The sequence below is a fragment of the Bubalus bubalis genome, chromosome 9, assembly GCF_019923935.1.
Source record: "Bubalus bubalis isolate 160015118507 breed Murrah chromosome 9, NDDB_SH_1, whole genome shotgun sequence".
In the NCBI taxonomy this organism is placed as follows: domain Eukaryota; kingdom Metazoa; phylum Chordata; class Mammalia; order Artiodactyla; family Bovidae; genus Bubalus; species Bubalus bubalis.
Window position 1 is genome coordinate 67,499,688 of NC_059165.1, and position 18,583 is coordinate 67,518,270.

Genomic DNA, 18,583 nt, shown 5'->3' on the forward strand with positions numbered 1-18,583 from the left:
GTACAGAGCCATTTTGGGATGAATATGCAACCTGGCACAGGGACACAGGTACACAGTGCTTCACACCACAGCTTCCCTTTATTTCCTCCAGGGCCTCTGGAGTCTGGGTCAAGCTTCAGCCCCTCTGCCCTGCTTTGGTCCCCCCAGCTCCACAGAGGAGGAGGCTCAGAGGACTGTCTCAGCCATGCTGTGGTCATCGAGGAACTGGGTTATGAGTTTGGGGTGCTGCGGGCCTGGCACAGGGTCAGCCCCCACTTCTGTCTCCTTCTCATCTTCCTCTTTGCCCTGATCCTTGGAGAAGTACAAGAATACCTAGAGGTGGATGGCCCAGGGAAACAGGAGGAGAGGTCAGCTTGAGGGCCTAGCCCCCAACCCCATCTTTACCCCCAGCCCTGTTCTGGCACGGCGGTCACCTCCTCCAGCGTGGTCTGGCTCACAGAGAAGTCCTCCACGCCATGCTCTGCGCCGTGTGCCGCCAGCAATCCAAAGACTAGTGCCAAGGTGCAGCGCCCTCCTGGCAGCAGCTGGAAGCGCAGGCGGCCACCATGCGCCTCCCGCAGCTCAGCTCCCGGGAACGCCTGGGCCACAAAGTCGGCCGCCAACTTGGATCTCGACAAGGGCACCCTCAGGGTCAGTGTATGGCCAGCCCCGAATCTGGGGTGGGGTAGGGTAGACCATAGCTAATGGACCCGCCCATACCATCTTCCAGCCCTCTTCTAGCCCCACCCCTATACTTGGCTCCTCTAGACCCCCAGGCCAACCTGACCCCAACCTCTGCTCCTAGCCCCGGCTACATGCTCATCGGTCTCTAACCCTGCTGCTCCCCAGTCCCACCCACGCAATGCCATGCCCCACTGCAATATCCAGGTCATGCCCATTTGCCGGACCCTCTTTGGCCTCTGCCCATGGACACACCTTCACCCATCAGACCTCCTCCCCATCTCCGTCCAGCCTTGTCCCCTCTCCAGGACAGTCCATGATCCTTGCCTGTTCCCTGGTTAGAACCCAAACTGGCCCCACCTGATCTCCTCTCCAGGCCCACCTACACCTCCACCCTGATCTGCCCACACCCAGGCCTTGAGGCCTTGCCCCACTCACCTGCCCTTGAGGTGCTGCGCACTGCCCAGGCAGCGGAACCGCCCATTCACCATGATGGCCAGGCGTGTGCAGAGTGCCTCGCACTCCTCCATGCTGTGGGAGCCCAGTGACATGAGCTCCAACCAGGCCTGGACCCACGGCACTTGGCTCTGGGCTGCCCCTCCCAGGGACCCTCAGCCTGCAGCTCTGGGCCACCTTGTGCTCTGGACATTTCCTGTCAGTCCCAGACTGCTCTGTTCCCCAGGCCCACCTGTGTGAAGTGAGTACCACGGAGCGGCCCTCCTGCACCACGGCCAGAAGACTGTTCCAGAGGAACCGCCGGGCACCAGGGTCCATGCCAGTGGTCGGCTCATCCTGGGCACAGAGCAGGGAGATGCTTAAATGTGGCCCCTTCCCCCCTACTCTGTCCTCCCATCCTCACACACATACCAGAAAGACTAAAGCCGGGTCCCCCACCAGAGCCACGGCTGTCGCCAGCTTCCGCTTGTTGCCCCCGCTGTAGGTGCCAGCGGGCTGGTCAGCATACTGAGGGAGGCCCAGGCGTGTCAGGCCGTAGCTTGCTGTCTATGGCAGGATGGAGTGGGAAGGGCAGAGTGAGAATGGGGTGCAGGGTGAGTGGGAGGGGCTAGGGAGGGGATATGGTGGTGGTTTAGACTCTCAGTGCTCAGTGGTGGACTCTTTGTGACTCCAGGGATTAGAGTCCACCAGGCTCCACTGTCCATGGGATTTCCCAAGCAAGAATATTGGAGTGGGATGCCATTTCCTTTTCCGGGGATCTTCCTGACACAGGGATCGAACCCATATCTCCTGCATTGCAGGCAGATTCTTAACCGGCTGAGCCACCAGGGAAGCCCAGGGATACCGTGGGAAGGTAACTAAAGAGGGTGGGGCCAGAGCCAGTACGGGGCGGGGCTGCGACTGGAGACGGGGCCAGACCAAGAGAGGCAGGACCTGGCCTAGTGGCAGGAAGCGAAGCCCTAACCCGGAGGTGAAAGTAGGCGGGGCCACAGCCAGGAAGGTTTAAGAGAGAAGGGGCGAGCCCCTAAGCAGAGACAGGGCGAGTGCAGCCTGAGGATGGTGGGAAGGGCTGGGGGTGTGGGGGTGGACCTAATGAGTGTGTAGGCGCTCAGGGAGGGCAGGGCAGGGCCAGAGGACCTAAGGTCAGGGGACCGAGAGCAGCAGAGACTGTGGTCCAAGGGCGAGATTGGGGTGGGGACCGGAGGGGTTAGCGGGGAGAGTGATCACCTGGGCAACTTGGGCTTCGGGGACTCCTCGCAGGCGTGCATACAGCTCCAGGTGCTCACGACCGGTCAGCAGCTCGAAGATGGCATCCGACTGAGGGCAGTAGCCCATGCGGCGGTTAGCAGCAGCCGGTTCCTGGGCCACACTGGGGATGGGGGATGGGGGACAGGGAACTCAGGGCACTGGCTGGCCCTGGCCATGCGAGGGGCAAGCAGGGGCCTTGGGGCTCACCCACCCTATAAGGGACAGGAGGTAACTCAGGGCCGGGTCCATTGCAGGGGGACTCAAGGCCAGGCCGATCCTGTCCATATATGCGAGAGCAGGGGAAGGTGGGGAGGAACAAGAGCCCGGGAGCCCCTCACCTGTGGCCTTCCAGAATGGCCTCGCCCCCACTGGGCAGCGTGTCCCCAGTCACCATGCGGAATGTGGATGTTTTCCCTGCTCCGTTCACGCCCAGCAGCCCGAAACACTGCAGGTACACCCACAGAAGGCACTCATAGAAGCCCGGACAATTGTCCCAGCATCTCTGACTTCTGGGACATGTTTCTCAGCTTCCACTGGGAGGGCTGTGGGCAAGGGGATCCCTGGGCAGATACTGGAGTGTATGAGTAGGCACAAGCTGTCACATAGCAGAAATGCTAGATGACACACAGCATGTATTTAATCAATGGACACAGTAGATGTTCTATAAAGGTCACTTGCAGTCAGTGCTCCATAAATACTGAGGCAAGAGTTGGCTGAATGTTTCCTGCCATGCAGTGGGTACCGACAGCAAGAGCACCTGGTGAGAATTCATGCTGGGCACACAGTCAACCCAAGATGGAGAGGTTGACTGAACACAGTAGGCATTTGCTAAAGAGTGATGGCAATTTATACCAACACACCACAGGTGTCCACAGGTGTGTGCTAGCCCCTAGTAGGTGGCCAGGAAATGGACCACAGCAGACAAGTTTACACAAAGTAGTTGCTTGAATGTGCATTGGTACAGAGCAGGTGCCTACTAAATATTGGTTGTGAGCAAGTGCTTTATACATATACAGTATGGACTCATAAATGTTGGTGTTTGATAAAAGTTGATCATCACAAAGGTGGCATTCAATACACTCTTGGTACACACAATGGTGGGGGGGTTCAACAAGCTTTACTGTATACAGTTGGTACTCAATAAATGCTAACATATAGTAGGTGCACATAGTAACTGGCACATGTATGGGAGGCCAGTAGGTGTTCAATAATAAATTTATCCTCACTAAGATCTTGTTAATCCTATTGCACACAGTGGGGATCAATAAATGTAACCATGCAATAGGAGCTTCATATCTGTTGGCTCTAAATAGGAGCTCAAATACTGACAGCCAGTAGGTACTCAGTATAGGACAACAGACAGAGTAGGTGTTCCATAGGGGGAGGTAGACACAAACATGGTAAAGACCAGTGGGCGTACAATAGGGCAGCCTCTCACCCTTGCACCACCTGGACTTACCTCACCAGGGGGGATCCCCAGGCACAGGCGGTCAACAGCTGGTGTCCTCTGCCCAGGGTACACCTGGGAGGATGGAAGTCCATGAGAAAGATGGGTGGGCCAGTGGAGGCCCCCCAACCCAGCAGTGGAGGCCCCCCAACCTACACCCACCTTGGTCAGGTCCCTCAGTACCAACACATCCCCCTGGGTGGCCCCTTGTACTACTCGTTCCCGCTCACGGGCCACATCCTCATCCTCCTCTCCCAGGGCAGGTAACGGCCTCAGCTTGGGTCTGAGGACAGAGATATGAGTGGGCCCAGAGCGAGACCCCAGTCCCTGCCACCCTCCCTGGTCCCCACTGACTGTGGTAGGAGGCGGTTGTGGTGCTGAAGCAGTAATGTAAAGAGGAGGAAGATTGGCCCCTGTATGAACATGGCCAAGAGGTTCTTGCCGACCACCTCCCAACGCAGGGGTGACTGGAAATGCCCCTCTCCTGTGGGGACACAAAGAGGGATAGGGTCATTTTAGGGTCTTGGTTACTGGGCCTCTCCCCATTCAGGTCACCTTGGGTTCTTAAGGGAAAGCACCAAGCTGAATAGACACTCAACTGAGGTCTAATTGGCATGGAAAACAGTGGCATTGCCACCTCCTTTATTTAGTGCCTTAGACCTCTTGTGACATGACCAAGATGGAATTAACTTTTATGGCTGCTTTGCTGCACTTTTAACTTTGCCTACCCACCCTTCCAGGTCATCTAAGACCTCAAGTTCTCTTCCTAGGGGCTGCTGTTTGTCCCTGCACTGTAGGATTGACTCTTGTCTGGCACTTCCCCTCCTGGAGAGAAGTTCTCACCCAAGCGCTCAAAGGCATCAGCCATGGCCTGGTTCCGCACCATGTCGATGAGGCCCCGGCCCAAGCAGAAGTGAGGAAAGATAAGGAAGACCTGTTTCAGGATCCGGCTCACCTTCTGCAACTTCTGCTCAGGGGCAGATTAAGAAGGAGGTGGGTCAGAAGCCGAGGCTGAGGCCCATTCTGACCCCAACCCAAGGCCCAGCCTTGTGGGTCCCACCTGATCAGAGAAGAGCTCAAGCACGAAGGTGGCCATGCTGCCATTGATACCAATGAAGAGATTGATGCAGGTGAGCACAACATAGGCTGTGCTGGGCACGGAGAAGAAGAAGGAGGCTGGGTACATGAGTGGTGTGATCGACCAGCTGAGGGGGAACAGGAGTCACTGTTATTGTCAGACAGGCTGAGCAGCCCTGAGAAGAATATAGATCTCCCATCCCAAACTGTGTTGTAGACCTCTGTAACATGGTCAGGTCAAGATGAGCTTTTAAGGCCTCCTTGGCATACCCCTGAATAAGATCACACTTGGGGTCCTCTCAGATCTCCATATCCTCTCCTTAGGATCTGCTATAGAGTCCCAGCTCCCTCAGCAGAGTTGAGGGAGAACAAGTCCTGGAGGGGCTGGGAACCTCACCCATACAGTAGTAGCAACAGCAGGAGGGCAGGCAGGTTGGCAGGGGACACATACGCCCTCTGCTGGAAGGCCAAAAAGATGAGCACCACGATGCACGCTGACACCAAGTAGTTACACTGTATTGGAGATGGTGGTTACACCTTCAGTATGCTGAGCTACCAGGGAAGCCCACAGGCATCCTTGGCATTGTGTCCCACCCCAACCTCCCTGTGCTTTGGATAATAGGACGAGGTCTCCATCATCCCCAAGACTTCAGTGGTGCCATCCTAGACAAGTTCCTGACCAGAAAGGCCAGAAGAGGCAGTGGCAAGTGGTGGCAGGGCCCCCACCCCTCCAGGCGGTCTGCGCACCATGTCCCAGAGAAAGTTGCCAAGCCAGTAGAGAGTGGGGGGCAGGCCCCCCAGGCACTGCAGGTGTTTGGCTCTGGTGACACGCTCGTCAATGAGGACAAGGATGAAGCTGGCCGGGACAAAGGACATGGCGAAGACCACGCAGATGGAGACAAGCACGTCCACCGAGGAGGCCATCCTGGGAGTGAAGGGGCATGAGCTGCTCAGAGAGGAGTTGTGCTCACCACTGATGGGACTGAGGTCCCCAGGGCTAGACACAGCTGGTGGGGAAAGTCCTGAGCCATTTTGAACTGTTAGGCAGGGAGAGATCGTCCAGGTCTCTAGTAGGATAGAAGTGGATGTGACAAGGACGTGCAGGCAGGTGGGGGAGACTGCAGCCCATGAAGCCTGATGATGCCCCATTACCCTGGCCTAAGGGGTGGAGAGGGGAAGTTCTTGTTCTCTGTTTACACAGCAAGAGTGTGGCAGAGCGTAACTTCAGCTTCCACCACCAGAAACAACAGAGAGACCAACCAGGGTGGGGGGATACATGGGACAGGGGGACACACAAGGTGAAGTGGCACACAAGGCGGCGGGACACACGGGGTAGGGGCACTCACAGCGCAGCCTCAGACAACTGCTCCTTGGTGAGGTTCAGGGGGTGATTGAGCGTGGTGATGCTGTGGGCATGGTGGGAGGAGCCTGGTGGCAGGTGGGCACGTAGGAGAGCGTTGTTGGCCCGGTTTACAAAGGCCACCATGGCGTGCCAGCCCTTGTTGTTAAACCAGATCTGTGATGGAATTGGGGCCAAGGGGTCAGTGACCTGGGATCAGACCTCCCCCACCACAGTGCCAGCTGGCCACCGCCAGTTACCACCTTGAGGCCATCCTGAGTGTCCAGACCAACAGCCCATGCTGTGAGATTGTTCAGGAGGTGGTCGAGGGCCTCGCCTGGTGCGGGGTTCAGCAGCGCCCGCAGTTCCTCCAGGGAGCGGCCCACCTCCAAGCCCGAGGGCAGGCCTGGGTCTCGGCCCGCCAGGGAGAAGCCCCCATACCTGAGGGGCAGTGGAGGTAGGAGACAGCTGAGGGTTGGGAGGATGGGGCGGCAGGCAGGCAGAGGGCACAGGAAAGGAACCCATGCAAGGGACCCTCCTTACCTGACCTCGTTCACCCATTTCTTGGTCTTCAGGCTGTGAGAGAGACAGACACAGAGAGGTGAGTGGGACAGAGACAAAGATGCTGGTGAGTTGAGTGAGACAAATTAAAAGGAGGAGGCACAGAGGGCCCCCAGTAGGCCCCAGACCAGAGCTCCAGCCTGGGCATCCCCCCAACCCCTCCCAGGACTGTACCACATCCTCCCCACTGGACCCCTGCTACAGTTGGCCACGCCAAGTCCAGGGTGGTGCTCACCCTTGGCGCACCAGGCGCGGGTAGGTCTTGACCAGGAAGTCAGAAAGGTTTCGGCCTGTTAAGTTCTGGACCACTTCACCAGAGCTGGTTGGCGCCTGGGGTGGCGGGGGGCCACCGGCCGCGGCAGGGCAGTCAGGCAGCAGGCGGCGGGCACCAGGCTGGCTGCACTGGCAGGCGGGGGATGGAGACTCCGGGGTCCAGTTGCCACTAGCCAAGACCTCAGCCACGTCCACAGGGACATCAGGCACCGAGAAGTGGCAGAGGGCAGGCCGTGCGCATGCTGGTGCCCTGTGGGGGTAGGAGCAGGGTGGGGGTGGGACTGGAGGCCCCCTGCTCCCAACCAGGCATGGGGGATGCTCCAGAGCCCAGAGAGGGAAACCGAGGCCAGAGAGGAGCCAGGCCCAGGCTGGAGGGCCCTCACCTGCTGGAGTTACTTTTCAGGTAAGGCTCCTCCAGTCCGGCCTCCTCCAGCAGGGCCTCGAGCAGGCGGGTGTGTTCAGGGTCCCCTGGAGTGTCATCACTGTGTATAGTGGGTACAGGGTCAGGGCTGTGCCCACAGGCCCCTGGGCCCCTTCTCCCCACCAGGCCCCTCTCCTCTGCACCTACCTGAAGAAGGACACCTGGGAGCCATACATGCTGGGGCTTAGCTGCAGAGCCGGGTAGTATCCAAACGGGGGTGCAATGAGGCTGAACACCAGCGCCAGGCCCACGAAGAGGGCAGGTAGCACAATCTGAAGGGCCAGCCCATCAGTTCCCAGCCCATTGGCCGCCAGGCTCACCTGCAGCCTTCCCTGATCCTGCTCTAGAACCATCCATGGCTCCCCAGTGCTCTCAATAAAAGTGTTCAGAGTGGGGCATACACCTGGGCTTATGGGGATGAATTAGGTTGTAGAGTGGAAAATAGACACCAAGGGGCTTCCCCCACACTCCCCCACTAGGTGGCCCCTCACCTGAGCAAACAGGCCATGGCGGCTGCGGCGGGCAAGCAGGAAACGCTTGAGAAGTAAGGCCCGGAGCTGCTGGCAGGTGAGCGCCCAGCTGTGTACGCGGCCTGCGGTGGCCGGCCCAGAGCCCTGTAGTGCCTGTGTCTCAGGGGCAGAGCCAACTGTGGGGGATGGGAGGGTCAGTGCTCGGCCCTGGGGACCATGAAGGGCCACAGGGTGGGGCAAGGACAACTTACCCAGCCCCCCATTCTCCAGGGCTGTGTCCTCTGGCGGAACCTGGAGCTTCCTAGTCGCATCGGGATGAGCAATACCCAAGTACGGGCCCTGCCTGGGTCTACCATCTGCAAAGTCACCAGCGTTAGGGTCAGGCTTAGTGTTTGGCCTGGGGTCTGGGCCAGTGTCAAGGCTCACAAAGGAGGGGTCAGGAATCAGGGTGGAGGTCAGGGCTGTAGGTTGGGTCATGTTAGCCAAGAGTGGAGACCTGGTCTAAAGTCAGGTTGGACTCTGGACCGGGGTGAGGGGTCAGGACAGGGGCCTGCAGGCGTACCCTCTGGGCCTGCGTCCATAGCACAATCCTCCACCACCTTCAAGAAGATCTGGGAAGACAAAGCAGGGGGCTCAGACAGAGCCTGGGGACACACAAGAGGGAGGGGACTCAAGGGCCACATATCCCTCAAACACTGGGGGTCCCCAAGCCTCCCTGAGGGCCTCTGAGCCTCCAGGCCTCCACGTGGGCCCTGCCTCCTCCCTGGGACACCCAGGTGTCCACAGGCAGACTCTTCTTCATCCTTCCAGGCACCACCTCCTCCAGGCAGCCCTCCTCCTGCCCCCCACCTCATCCAGCAGCCACACCTCCTCCAGGCTGGTGTCAGAGATCCCATAGCCAGCCAGCCCCAGCTCCCCCAGCTGCTGGTCCAGATCATGGAAGAGCTCAGCGAAGCTGCCATCCAGGGCACCCTTGTAGGGCAGCGCCAGCACCAGCTCGTGTGGCAGATCCTTGACCAGCCGTGCGCCGGGCACGTGGCGCTGCACTATGGCCCACAGCTGGGCTGCACCTAGGTGGGCGGCAGGCACGTCAGGGGCCCTGGGGTCCCATGTTGCCCTGGCTCCTGCCCTACCCCCTTGAGGAAGGGGCTTGGGTGACCCACAAGGGACCAGTCCCTGAGGGCAGAGGAGGTCAGGATTAAGCACCCAATGGCAGGACTTGACCTGGGGTCAGGGCCAGAGTCTACTCAGGGTCAGAGGTAGGTTTGTGTGTCAGCTCAGTTCAGGGGTCAGGTCAGGGGTCAAGCCTGGGGTCGTTAGGCCTGTTGCCCTGAACCAAGTCACTGCCCCCCCACTGGCCCCTCCCTCTGGCTCTCCCAGCCCCATCCACAGCCCCTCACTCAGGCTCTCCCACCCCCGCCCTCACCGGCAGAGCTGGCCTGGCTGCCTGGCTCCCTTTTCTGCCCAGCATCCATGCTGTTCTTCAAGCCAGCTTCACCCTGGGGGCAGAGGGGCACCAGCTGCCATGGCCATCGCGCCTGGATGGGGTCTTAAGAACTGGGGTCGGTTGGAGGTCAGTTCCAGCCCTCACCTTTTCGCCGGTCGCCAGAGGCGGGGAACCCTTGGCCAAGGTCAGGTAGTATCCAGAGCCCAAGTGACGTCGCAGGAACAGAGGAGAGCCACAGCAGCACAGGCGGCCCCCTGCCACTACCGCCACCCTGTCTCCCAACAGCTCCGCCTCATCCAGGTGGTGGGTGGAGAGGATCAATGTGCGACCTAGGCAGGGGACCCAACCCACACATGTCATCAGGCTGCCCAAGCTGTGGTCTCTGCCCCATGCAGTAAACTCCTACTTATCACTCAAAACCCCATCTTCCATCACCTCTTTGTCAGAAAGATCTGGCCTTTCAATCAGCATCCAGGGAAATCTCAGGCCACTCCCAGTTCTTACCTTCACGATATTTGAGCAGCAGCTCCCAGATGCCTCGACGGGAAGTGGGGTCCACACCAGCTGTGGGCTCATCCAGGATAACAACTTGGGAGCCACCCACAAAGGCAATGGCCACTGAGAGCTTCCGCTGCATCCCGCCTGGGTTGGGACAGGGGTCAAGATCTCCACAGTCTTGGGCAGGGCTGCCTCCCTTCTCCCTGTACCTTTCCCTACCCACCTGGACCACAGTGCCTGATTCCTCCTGGGTCCCCAAGTCTGCCCATCTCCTCTGGCATCCCACAGTCCTCAATATAAAGTCCCAGCACCACCCCCCAGCCTCATCTCTGCAGACCTGGAGGCTCCCCCCAGTCTGGGCTCACCTGACAGGTGATGAGTCTGTGCATGCCTCTTGGGGATCAGCCCCATGTCCTGTAGCAGCCGGTCCTGCTCGGGACCCACGGCAGCTGCGCTCAGACCCTTCAACCGCCCATAGAACCAGACGTGCTCATCCACAGTCAGTCTGAGGCCGTGTACAAAAGACAATGGGGGGAAGTTACCATGGCAGGCAAGGCCCCAGAAAGCACCCAGCACCCCCACTGCCATGCCCCAGGCCCATGGAGACTCACAGGTCAAAGAGCACGTTGTATTGCGGGCAGACACCCAGGCAGGGCCGGATGGCTGCCATGCTGGTCCGGACGTCATGGCCCAGGACAGAGGCGGAGCCAGCCGTGGGTGGAAAGAGGCCACTCAGGATGGACCTGCAGGTACAGGGGTCTCAGAGCAGCTTCAGAGGGGAGGCTGAGGCTCCAAGAGCAGAGGCACCAGCATTTACAGAGCACCTACTGTATGCCCAGACCAAAGAGGTATTATGTTCCCATTTTACAGGGGAGGGAAGACGAAGCTCAGAGAAAATATTCATCACCTGCCTACTGTGGATCCAAAGTGAACTACAGGGGAGGTCCAAAGGGAACTGGGGCTGAGGGGCTGCAGGGGGGCATCAGGGTTCCCCGTCACTGTACAGATAGGGACCTTCTGACCCCAGAGGTCCTTTCCCTTGAACAAGTGTGCAAGTTGAGACCCGAAAAGAGGAGCTGGAGGGGAGGGGAGCTGTGAGGGGAAAGGAGTGATGGCTGCTCACATTGTGGTCGTTTTGCCAGCCCCATTGTGGCCCAGGAAGGCAGTAATGTGGCCCTGGTAGAAGTCCAGGCTGAGTCCGCACAGCGCCGGCTGCGGGTTGCCAGGAAAGCGCTTTTCCAGGCCGCGTATGGAGACACCCGGAATCAGGCCAGGGGGCGCCTCCTCCACCAGCACTGAGGAAGGAGGGCAGACTCAGTTATGGGCGCCCTCAGAAGCCTGGGGACTGTTCAAGCTGGTCTGTGGAGTCAGGGACTTGTGGGGCTGGGGTCTGTGGGAGTTAGGGGAGCCTCAGGACCTAGGAAAGTCCAGAGGATTGGGATCCATGGGGACCTGGGTTTTGTGGGGGCTGAGAATCCAGACAGGGAAGTGACAGCTAAGGTTTGTTGGGCCTTACCGTTGGGGTCCTGTGCGGCCAGAACTGGGGCAGGACCCTTGGGGGTCTGAGACCCAAACCAGTAGCTCCTCCGAAAGGGAAAGTTCCACGGTTCGGGGATCCCATACTCGCCTGTGGGGAGTGGTGCTCAGTTACCCCTGAGGCGCTCCCCCTTGAGTGTGCCCACCTGGGATGCAGGGATCCAGGTAAGGGGTAACCAGGAAGCCCTGCCCACCCTCCTGCCTGCCCCAGGCCTTCCCTCAAACGCAGCCACCAGTGCACAGATGCCAGGAAGACCCACCCTTTCATCTGTATTCCAGGCCCCCTTAGCCCCACCCCGTCCGCGCCCGCCCTCAGCCCAGTCTCCCCTGCGTCTCCTACGGCCCACCTGGGCACACCGCCTCCAGGTACCAAGTGGCAAGGCCATAGAGAGCAGCATCGAGCAACAGAAGGCCAGAGACCTGGGCCAAGCTGAAGACATCTGCTGTAGGCCCGGTGCCAAAGTTGTGCCACTGCGCGCCCTCGCCCTGCTCCTCCAGCAGCGCCAGGCTCTCGCAGCCAAAACCGAAGGCCACAGGCGACAGAATGCTCTATGGGTGGGGGCGGGTAGTGGCGGGTAGGTAGGTCAGCAAACAAGGGCAGCTAAGGGTGAAGCACCCCTGCACCCACACGGCCCGGCTCTCACCGCGGCCACGCGGCTGCCCATTGGCAGCTGGTCCCTCCAGGCCACGCACAGCACGTAGGGCAGATAGAGTACGAAGTAGGCAAGACCCCCGCAGGCGGCTGCCAAGTTCGCGCGGGAGAAAAAGGCGCTCAGCAAGAAACTCTGGACTACCGTGGCCACAGCGAAAGCCGCCAAGAACAGGAACAGCACCCCCGGGTGGCTGTAGGGGAGGATGTCCCCGAGCTGCAAGGACAAGGGAGCTGGAGGGAGAGCGCGGATTCGCCCAGGGACGCGCAACCCCGCGAGGTGCCCCCTGCCCGTTACCTCCCGTACACACGCACCAGTCCCCAGTCGGCAAGGCGGGGGTGCACGCACCTTGAGCACCAGCACAAGCAGCGCGGTGCTGAGGAGAAAGGGCCCGAGGCAGCTGAGGAACCAGCCCAGCCACAGTGCAGTGGCGCTGAGCCCCATGGCGCGCATCGTGTAGCGCAGCCGAGTCTCCTTCTCACGCACCACGGCCTTCACCGTCAACGCCACAGAGTAGATCCAAGCCAGTGTCAGGAAGAGTGGCAGTGACCGGCTCAGGACGCGCAGGAACCTGGGGCAGTGGGCAGCTGCGGTGGATGCCAAAGACCCCTGCGCCGCCCCCATCTGGCACGACAGTTCCCGCCCTGGGATCCCAAGGTGCGGCGAGGACATTGGCCCTCCCTTGTCCTCGAACTCCTGATGGTGCTGTCAGGTTACGTTCTCCCTGTATCCAGAGACCCCAGACCCTGAAGGATCCCGGCTCCTCCAGCTACAAGATCACGGGGAGTGGTCCCTCTGAACCGTAGTTCTCAGCCTTGACTGCGTGAATATTCCAGATGGCACCCAGGCCCCCACCCTGAGACCCAAGATCTGGCATCTGGGAGAAGTGAGGAAAGGGTGCTCACGCATCGTCCACATAGCAGGGGTAGGGCATCTGCTGGAGGTAGAGGCCGGCATGGGGGGTGGTGCCTGTGAGCACGCGCACGGCTGCGCGCTCCAGCAGGTCCTGCAGGTACACGAAACCACCCCACACGTAGCGCAGGTCCGTCAGGGGGTCAGCGGCCGGACCGGGGTCCCAAAACCTGAAAGAAGTATGGGAGTAGCTGGGACCTGCCCATCACAACTTTAGCTCCGCCCTCACCTGTGTACAAACTACCTAGACCCACCTGCCAAGTGCTTTAATCTTATCCCAGAAGCCAAGGCATTGACCCCACCCACCAAGCCCTTGGCTGTGCCCATCACACCATAAACCCCGCCCATCGTGGGCCCCTATTGGTCTAAGGATTTGGGCCCCACCTACCAAGATCTCTGATAGGTGGGATGCTCCCTAGCACCCCCCTCTGGTTCCGACCCACAAGGCCCCCTACCTGTCCTTGATCTTATTGGTTCTTGCGACATCATCGATATCCATGCGGATCTTGATACGCACGTAGCCAGGGCCTGGGGACTGCGCGGGGTCCGGGGAGTCCTCGGGCCCCAGGAAGACGATGCCAGCCCAGAAACGGTGCTCGGAGAGCAGCTTCAGGGCCCGCTCCACCAGGGCGGCCTCTGAAGGGGCGGCCTCCAGCTTGTCCAAAGTCACGCACTGCGGAGGAACCTGGGCATGAGTTCGAGGCCCCAGGGTCCTCCCCTGGACCTGAAGGCGGAGCCGCGCTTCCTCCTAAGAGGCCCTCAGCAGGGCTGCCTCTCCCCTCGGAGACGTTTTCCCAGGTGGACAGTCCCTCACCTCCATCACACGGCCCAGTGTGACCGCCAGATGTCCCACATCAGCGTGGGCCTTCTGCCAGCTGTAGCCACCGCTGCGGGGATTCAGAAAGGCACGAAGAGCTTCCACTCTGGCCCCACCTCCGGGTCTTGGCTGCCTCCTTCCCTTGTCCTGGATCTGCAGGAGCCTCTGTAGGGGTGCCAGAGAAGGTGGGGGTCTGCATTGGACGTTCAGGGCCTGTCACCCCTCTTCCCATCCCAGTGAGCGGCCTGAGCTCACCGTGGATACCACTCCCCACCTCCACACACTCGCCTGGAAGTCCCTGCCCTTCTCCCAAATCCTCATCAGGGGTGACCCTGCTGCCACACACCCCCGCCCCCCACACCCCTCTCCCACTCCGGTCCTGGCCCCACCTGTAGCATGGCGACATTGGCACTATCATTCAGGAAGTTGAAGAGCTGGGGTCCCAGCAGCCCCCATACCTCCTGGATGTCCTTCAACAGCGCCAGCTCCTGGAAAGTTTGGTTGACCTGCAAGAGGTGGGTGCTGAGGTCCACACTAGCCTTAGCTGTTCATGACCCTTCCCTTTAGTGAAGCCCCCTGCCCACCCCTCTTGCCTTCTCCCCTATGCTCTATCCTGCACCTCTGAGCACTGTCTGAAATCTGGCAATCCCTCCATTTCAAACCCCACATCCTGGACCCAGCCCAGGGGCAGCCAGTCTCGGGACTCAGAGCTCTCCTGTGGCCTGGCTCTCTCCTCCTCAGCCGAGGCTGGGACTGAGGGCCCCTCGCACTGTCACCTGGGCCATGATCTGCCGGGTGAAGGGTGTGTCAGGCGTGAACAGTACTTTCCCCAGGACCAGCGGCTTCAAGCGCCTCCAAAGTAGGCGGGACAGGGGGTGGGTGTCCAGGGCCCCCATCAGCTCAGCGCAGGTGGGGCCTAGGGCCAGGGTGGGAGCACCATGAGGCCCTGTGCCCACGTCCTGGCCCTGCTTCCCCAGGGAGAGGGGTAGAAACCAGGTTGGTCACTCACTCAGGCTGTTGTCCCGCAGGGCCTGCGCTGGCTCCTGCCCCACAAGCTCCTTCAGGTCACTGGCCTCATACCAGTTGAGGGAGGGCCCGCCTGGTTTGCTGGGCCCCCTGGCACTGCAGAGGGCTTCTGCCACCGTCTCCAGGGGACCACCTGGCCTGTGGGGTCTCTGTAGCAGGGCCCACAGCTCTCCCAGGCTGGGCAGCTCCAGGAGCTGGAGGAGGGGGTCACCAGAGGGCTGGGCAGGCTTCCCTTCCATGTGACCCCACCACCAAGCTATAACCAGGGCAGGGCCCTCCACCAGGAGCACCCTTGCCCTCTCTTTCTGCCCCAGTACCCCCATACAACTACTGAGGACAGGTGCCCAGGGTTGCTCTGTCCTCTCCCCTTCCTGCAGCCCACCCCTCTAGTTTCCTGGCAGGGGCGGAGACTGCACTGGCCTCTTACCTCCTGGGCCATGTCCTCTGCAGCCTCCACAAGGCTGCCCACGGACTCCTGGGCATGGCCCAGCACAGAGCCCAGGGGCTCCTGGGAAGAAAGATGACAAGATGACAATGAGGTTTGTGGACGTCTTACTCGGGATCCAAGTTCCCAAGGGGTCCATGCTATCATAGCCTCATTTACAAACAGAGAAACTAAGGCTCCAAGAGGCACCTGAGCTTGTTCAAGGTCTCAGGGCTGGAATCTAAGGAATATCACTCCAGGCATCAGGGAAGGCCCAAGCAAAGGCCTGGAAGCTGGCCCCTGAAAGGGGCAGGGTGAGACTCGGTGAGGTCAGGGTCCCAGATCTTGCCTTGTCCCCACCTCACCCCTTGCAGCAGTGTCCCCAGCAGCTGAGTGGCCAGGGACAATCCCTCCTTGGGCTGCTCACTGGGCCAAGGAAAGGCTGAGGGAGTAAAGCACAGAAGACCAGGGTGAGGCCAAGTTTAGCTGGAGCCATGTCCCACTTGTCCCACTCCAAGCTGTGCCATCAGGTGGAGGCGCAGAGCCCAGCCCTGCCTACCACAGGCCCGCCTTCTTACTTGCTGGGGCTGTGTGTGCAGCCTTCAGAATGGGCATCAGCTTTCTCAGGCTAGCCAGCATCCTATGGGCACTGGGGCCCCCCAAGACAGTGCGAGCATCTGCCAGGAGCCGAGAAACCCTGGATACAGAGAGAAGGCTGGAGGCGGAGGCTAGGCGAAGCTGCCCACCCCTGTCCCGCCGCTCCCAGTGGTTTACAGGGAGTCCTTGAAGTTGCTGAGGACGCCAGGCTCCTCGCCAGGGGTTTGCCACGGGAAGCAGGTGTTGTTCACATTGCAGATGAGGCCCTGGAGCCAAGGGATGGTGCCTGCTGAGGGCAGCGGCTTGTTGGGAAAATGACCTGCAGGGACACCAGGTGTGGGGTTCTTGGCTGAGTCCCCACCCCCAGTGACAGAGTGCCCCCCTCAGCCATTATTTGAGCGTCCGGTCTGTGCTCCGGGTTCTCACTGGGGCCCCTGTGCATAGAGTGACCACTGCTAATCCTAACCCCAAAGCTCTGGACGCTTGGGGGCTTACATTCATGCTGCTCGAGTGGGGGGTGGGAATGGCGAACGGCCACCAGGATGAAGAAGAGAAAGAGCGGCCACAACAACTCCACCAAGAGTTGGATCTGCGGGGGCAGAATAGGCTTGGGGAGTGGCGGCCTATGGGGGACTGTGGGCCGCCCCACCCCCGGCCCACCCGACTGGACATTACCGGCTGCCTCCTGCGATACAGGAAATTCTTCCAAAGCAGCAGCATCAACTGTGTCCAGAAGGCCATGGTGGAAATGGACAGCAGACAGGACGGAGAGGTCAAGCTGAGGACGTACTGTGTGGTTGCGGGCAACTCTCTGTCCCTCTCTGAACCTCATCATCTATTTCATTGCTCAGCACTCTCAGAAGCTGTGCTTGGAGCCAAGAAAACAGTAGGTGCTTATTAAAGGGGCTCTATTCTCCGGAGGGGTGGAGTAAGCCAACGGGAGACCTGCCCGAATCCTTCCTCACATCTGATTGGTTGCGCGGGATCTGTCGCTTCCTCCAGAGCAGCAACTGGGGTCCCAAAGGCGGGGAATTTGTCCTGCAGGGGGCGGAGCCTAGGCTTAACTCTTTCATTACCAGGCTCCACCCTAAGCCCTCCGGGGGGGGGGAGGCTTCCAGGTCCTGTCCCCCAGCCTCATCCTTAACCCAGGCAAGGATTCCCTTTCCCCCCTCTCTCCTCCAATAATGATAGCTAGGAGTATTTTATACTGCTGTCTGGAAGAAGGGCTATCCCAGGCCACCAGAGAGGCGAGTCACCCAGCTGGAAGGGGGCTCCAGCTCTGCCCACCCCTCACGTACTATTCGTCGCTCAGAAGAACCCCAAGATCCAGAAAATGAGTAAGAAGCAGGGGCGCTTCTGGAAGCAGCTATTATTGATAGTGTCCCTTGCTTGGAGTCCAGCCTTGGCCTACTTCATCATCGTATACACGGAGAAACTGAGGCCTCCAGAAGGACAGGGAATGGACCCAGGACCCCTGACCCCCACTTCAGGACTCATTTACAAATGGGATCGGGGGGCGGGGAGCGGCCTCAGTTTTTCTATTGGTAAAATGGGGGAGAGAGCTTAGCGGCGTATCAACTGGGAGAGCGGCTGCAGGTAGGTGAGTCTATTGCCCAACCTCCCCTTGGAAAATTATTGGTCAATTCTGCAGCTTCCAACACTCCCCGGCCAGGGAGTGAAAATGAGTGAGATTCGGGCCACACCCTTTAATTCCCACGGAATCTGCCTCCCTTCTACACATCCGCACTCGGGCATCCTCTCAGGACCTTCTCACCATTCCAGCCCCCAGCTCTCTCCGCTTTCCCTACCCTCCGCAGCGGCCGGGGAGAGCGGCTCCTTTAAGAGGAGCCCTTGCGGCTGGCGAGGCGCCCCTGCTGCGGATAATACCTAGCATCCGGGGCCCGCGGCCGCCGGTCTCGGGCATAGCCCCGCCCCGTCCACTCCCATTGGCTTCTATATGCGCCACTCAAAGACCTGGCCAGCTGGAGCCGCGCGCGCTAACGCGGGAGGCGGTGTCACAGCGAGGCCGCGCCGAGCCGGGTTTCTTAAAGGGATCGCTCTTCTCTTGCTGCATCACCGCGAGGAGGAGGGGCGCCCGGGTCGACTCGCACAGGTTGTCCTCGGCACAAAATCGCCAGGCTCTTTCCACGTTGCATAACCGCCTGCAATACCGCAGCTCCGGGTCTCAGGAGATCTCTTTCTCCCCTCTTTCGCCAGAAGGGGCCCCAGTCCCAACGAAACTCGCCCTGGTACCCTGGGACTCTTTGTCCATCCAAAAAAGGGGAGTTTGACTAGAATCATTTGTTCATTCATTCATTCCACAAACATTCCTCGGTCCCTACAGTGGGCCAGGCTATGGCAGAGGGGGAGGTGGCCCTCAACATTCTAAGATTAGAATCTGGGATCATAATGGTCACCCCGATTTTGAAGAAAACCTCCAGAAGTTCCTCCTTCCAGGAAATTGGATATATTTCACAAGATGATGAAAATGAAACAAGTGTGTGAATCCACAGCTCTGAAGGTGCTGGGAAGGGTGAGAAGTGTGGGAAGGGCTCCAGAAAGGGGTTGTTGCTGATGGGGCTTTGAGGATGAAGAGGAGTTTGTCAGGATAGAACTCCTCTGTGAGGAGTAAATGCACTAAGGCCTGCAGGCTGGATGAAGCTGCAGTCCTGAGGACCCACTCAAGAGATTTGCCCTTTGCCCCACCCTGGAGGCCCCAGAGGG

At 59.8% G+C, this 18,583-nt stretch overlaps 1 protein-coding gene across 11 annotated transcripts; it reads right to left on the reverse strand.

The window, feature by feature from the left end:
- Nucleotides 1–59: 59 nt before the first annotated feature.
- Nucleotides 60–18,487, reverse strand: ABCA7 (ATP binding cassette subfamily A member 7). Of its 11 annotated transcripts, none has more exons than XM_025292794.3 (47): nucleotides 17,634–18,487; nucleotides 16,535–16,897; nucleotides 16,355–16,448; nucleotides 16,037–16,178; nucleotides 15,841–15,959; nucleotides 15,628–15,704; nucleotides 15,266–15,346; nucleotides 14,822–15,032; nucleotides 14,589–14,728; nucleotides 14,202–14,318; nucleotides 13,810–13,977; nucleotides 13,451–13,668; nucleotides 12,989–13,165; nucleotides 12,432–12,654; nucleotides 12,078–12,299; nucleotides 11,781–11,982; nucleotides 11,414–11,524; nucleotides 11,021–11,192; nucleotides 10,509–10,640; nucleotides 10,263–10,402; nucleotides 9,904–10,041; nucleotides 9,544–9,728; nucleotides 9,379–9,451; nucleotides 8,820–9,022; nucleotides 8,515–8,563; nucleotides 8,204–8,308; nucleotides 7,974–8,128; nucleotides 7,630–7,754; nucleotides 7,445–7,543; nucleotides 7,024–7,311; nucleotides 6,771–6,803; nucleotides 6,491–6,668; nucleotides 6,235–6,404; nucleotides 5,636–5,813; nucleotides 5,286–5,401; nucleotides 4,872–5,016; nucleotides 4,655–4,778; nucleotides 4,166–4,295; nucleotides 3,974–4,094; nucleotides 3,824–3,886; nucleotides 2,703–2,809; nucleotides 2,344–2,485; nucleotides 1,528–1,662; nucleotides 1,349–1,452; nucleotides 1,099–1,191; nucleotides 414–654; nucleotides 60–312 (listed from the first exon to the last, which is right to left on the reverse strand). In XM_025292794.3, the coding sequence occupies exons 2-47, from the start codon at nucleotides 16,598–16,600 to the stop codon at nucleotides 166–168; spliced, it is 6,459 nt and encodes a 2,152-aa protein (XP_025148579.3). In that variant the 5' UTR covers nucleotides 16,601–16,897; nucleotides 17,634–18,487; the 3' UTR covers nucleotides 60–165. The 11 variants fall into 11 exon arrangements, 10 of the variants coding, with proteins under 10 accessions (XP_025148579.3, XP_044804529.2, XP_044804532.2 ...); XM_044948594.2 differs by having other exon boundaries at nucleotides 17,668–17,742; XM_044948597.2 differs by lacking the exon at nucleotides 16,355–16,448 and having other exon boundaries at nucleotides 16,535–16,722; nucleotides 16,825–16,897; nucleotides 17,668–17,733.
- Nucleotides 18,488–18,583: the final 96 nt, after the last annotated feature.

Excerpts from the sequence above, each read along its gene's own strand:
- ABCA7 (XM_025292794.3), bottom strand. The coding sequence starts at position 16,600 with ATGGCCTTCTGGACACAGTTGATGCTGCTGCTTTGGAAGAATTTCCTG. Across the intron at positions 14,319-14,588 it reads CCCGGCAGATCATGGCCCAG|GTCAACCAAACTTTCCAGGA; the intron begins GTGACAGTGCGA and ends CACCTCTTGCAG. Across the intron at positions 5,814-6,234 it reads CAGTTGTCTGAGGCTGCGCT|GATGGCCTCCTCGGTGGACG; the intron begins GTGAGTGCCCCT and ends CTTCACTCCCAG.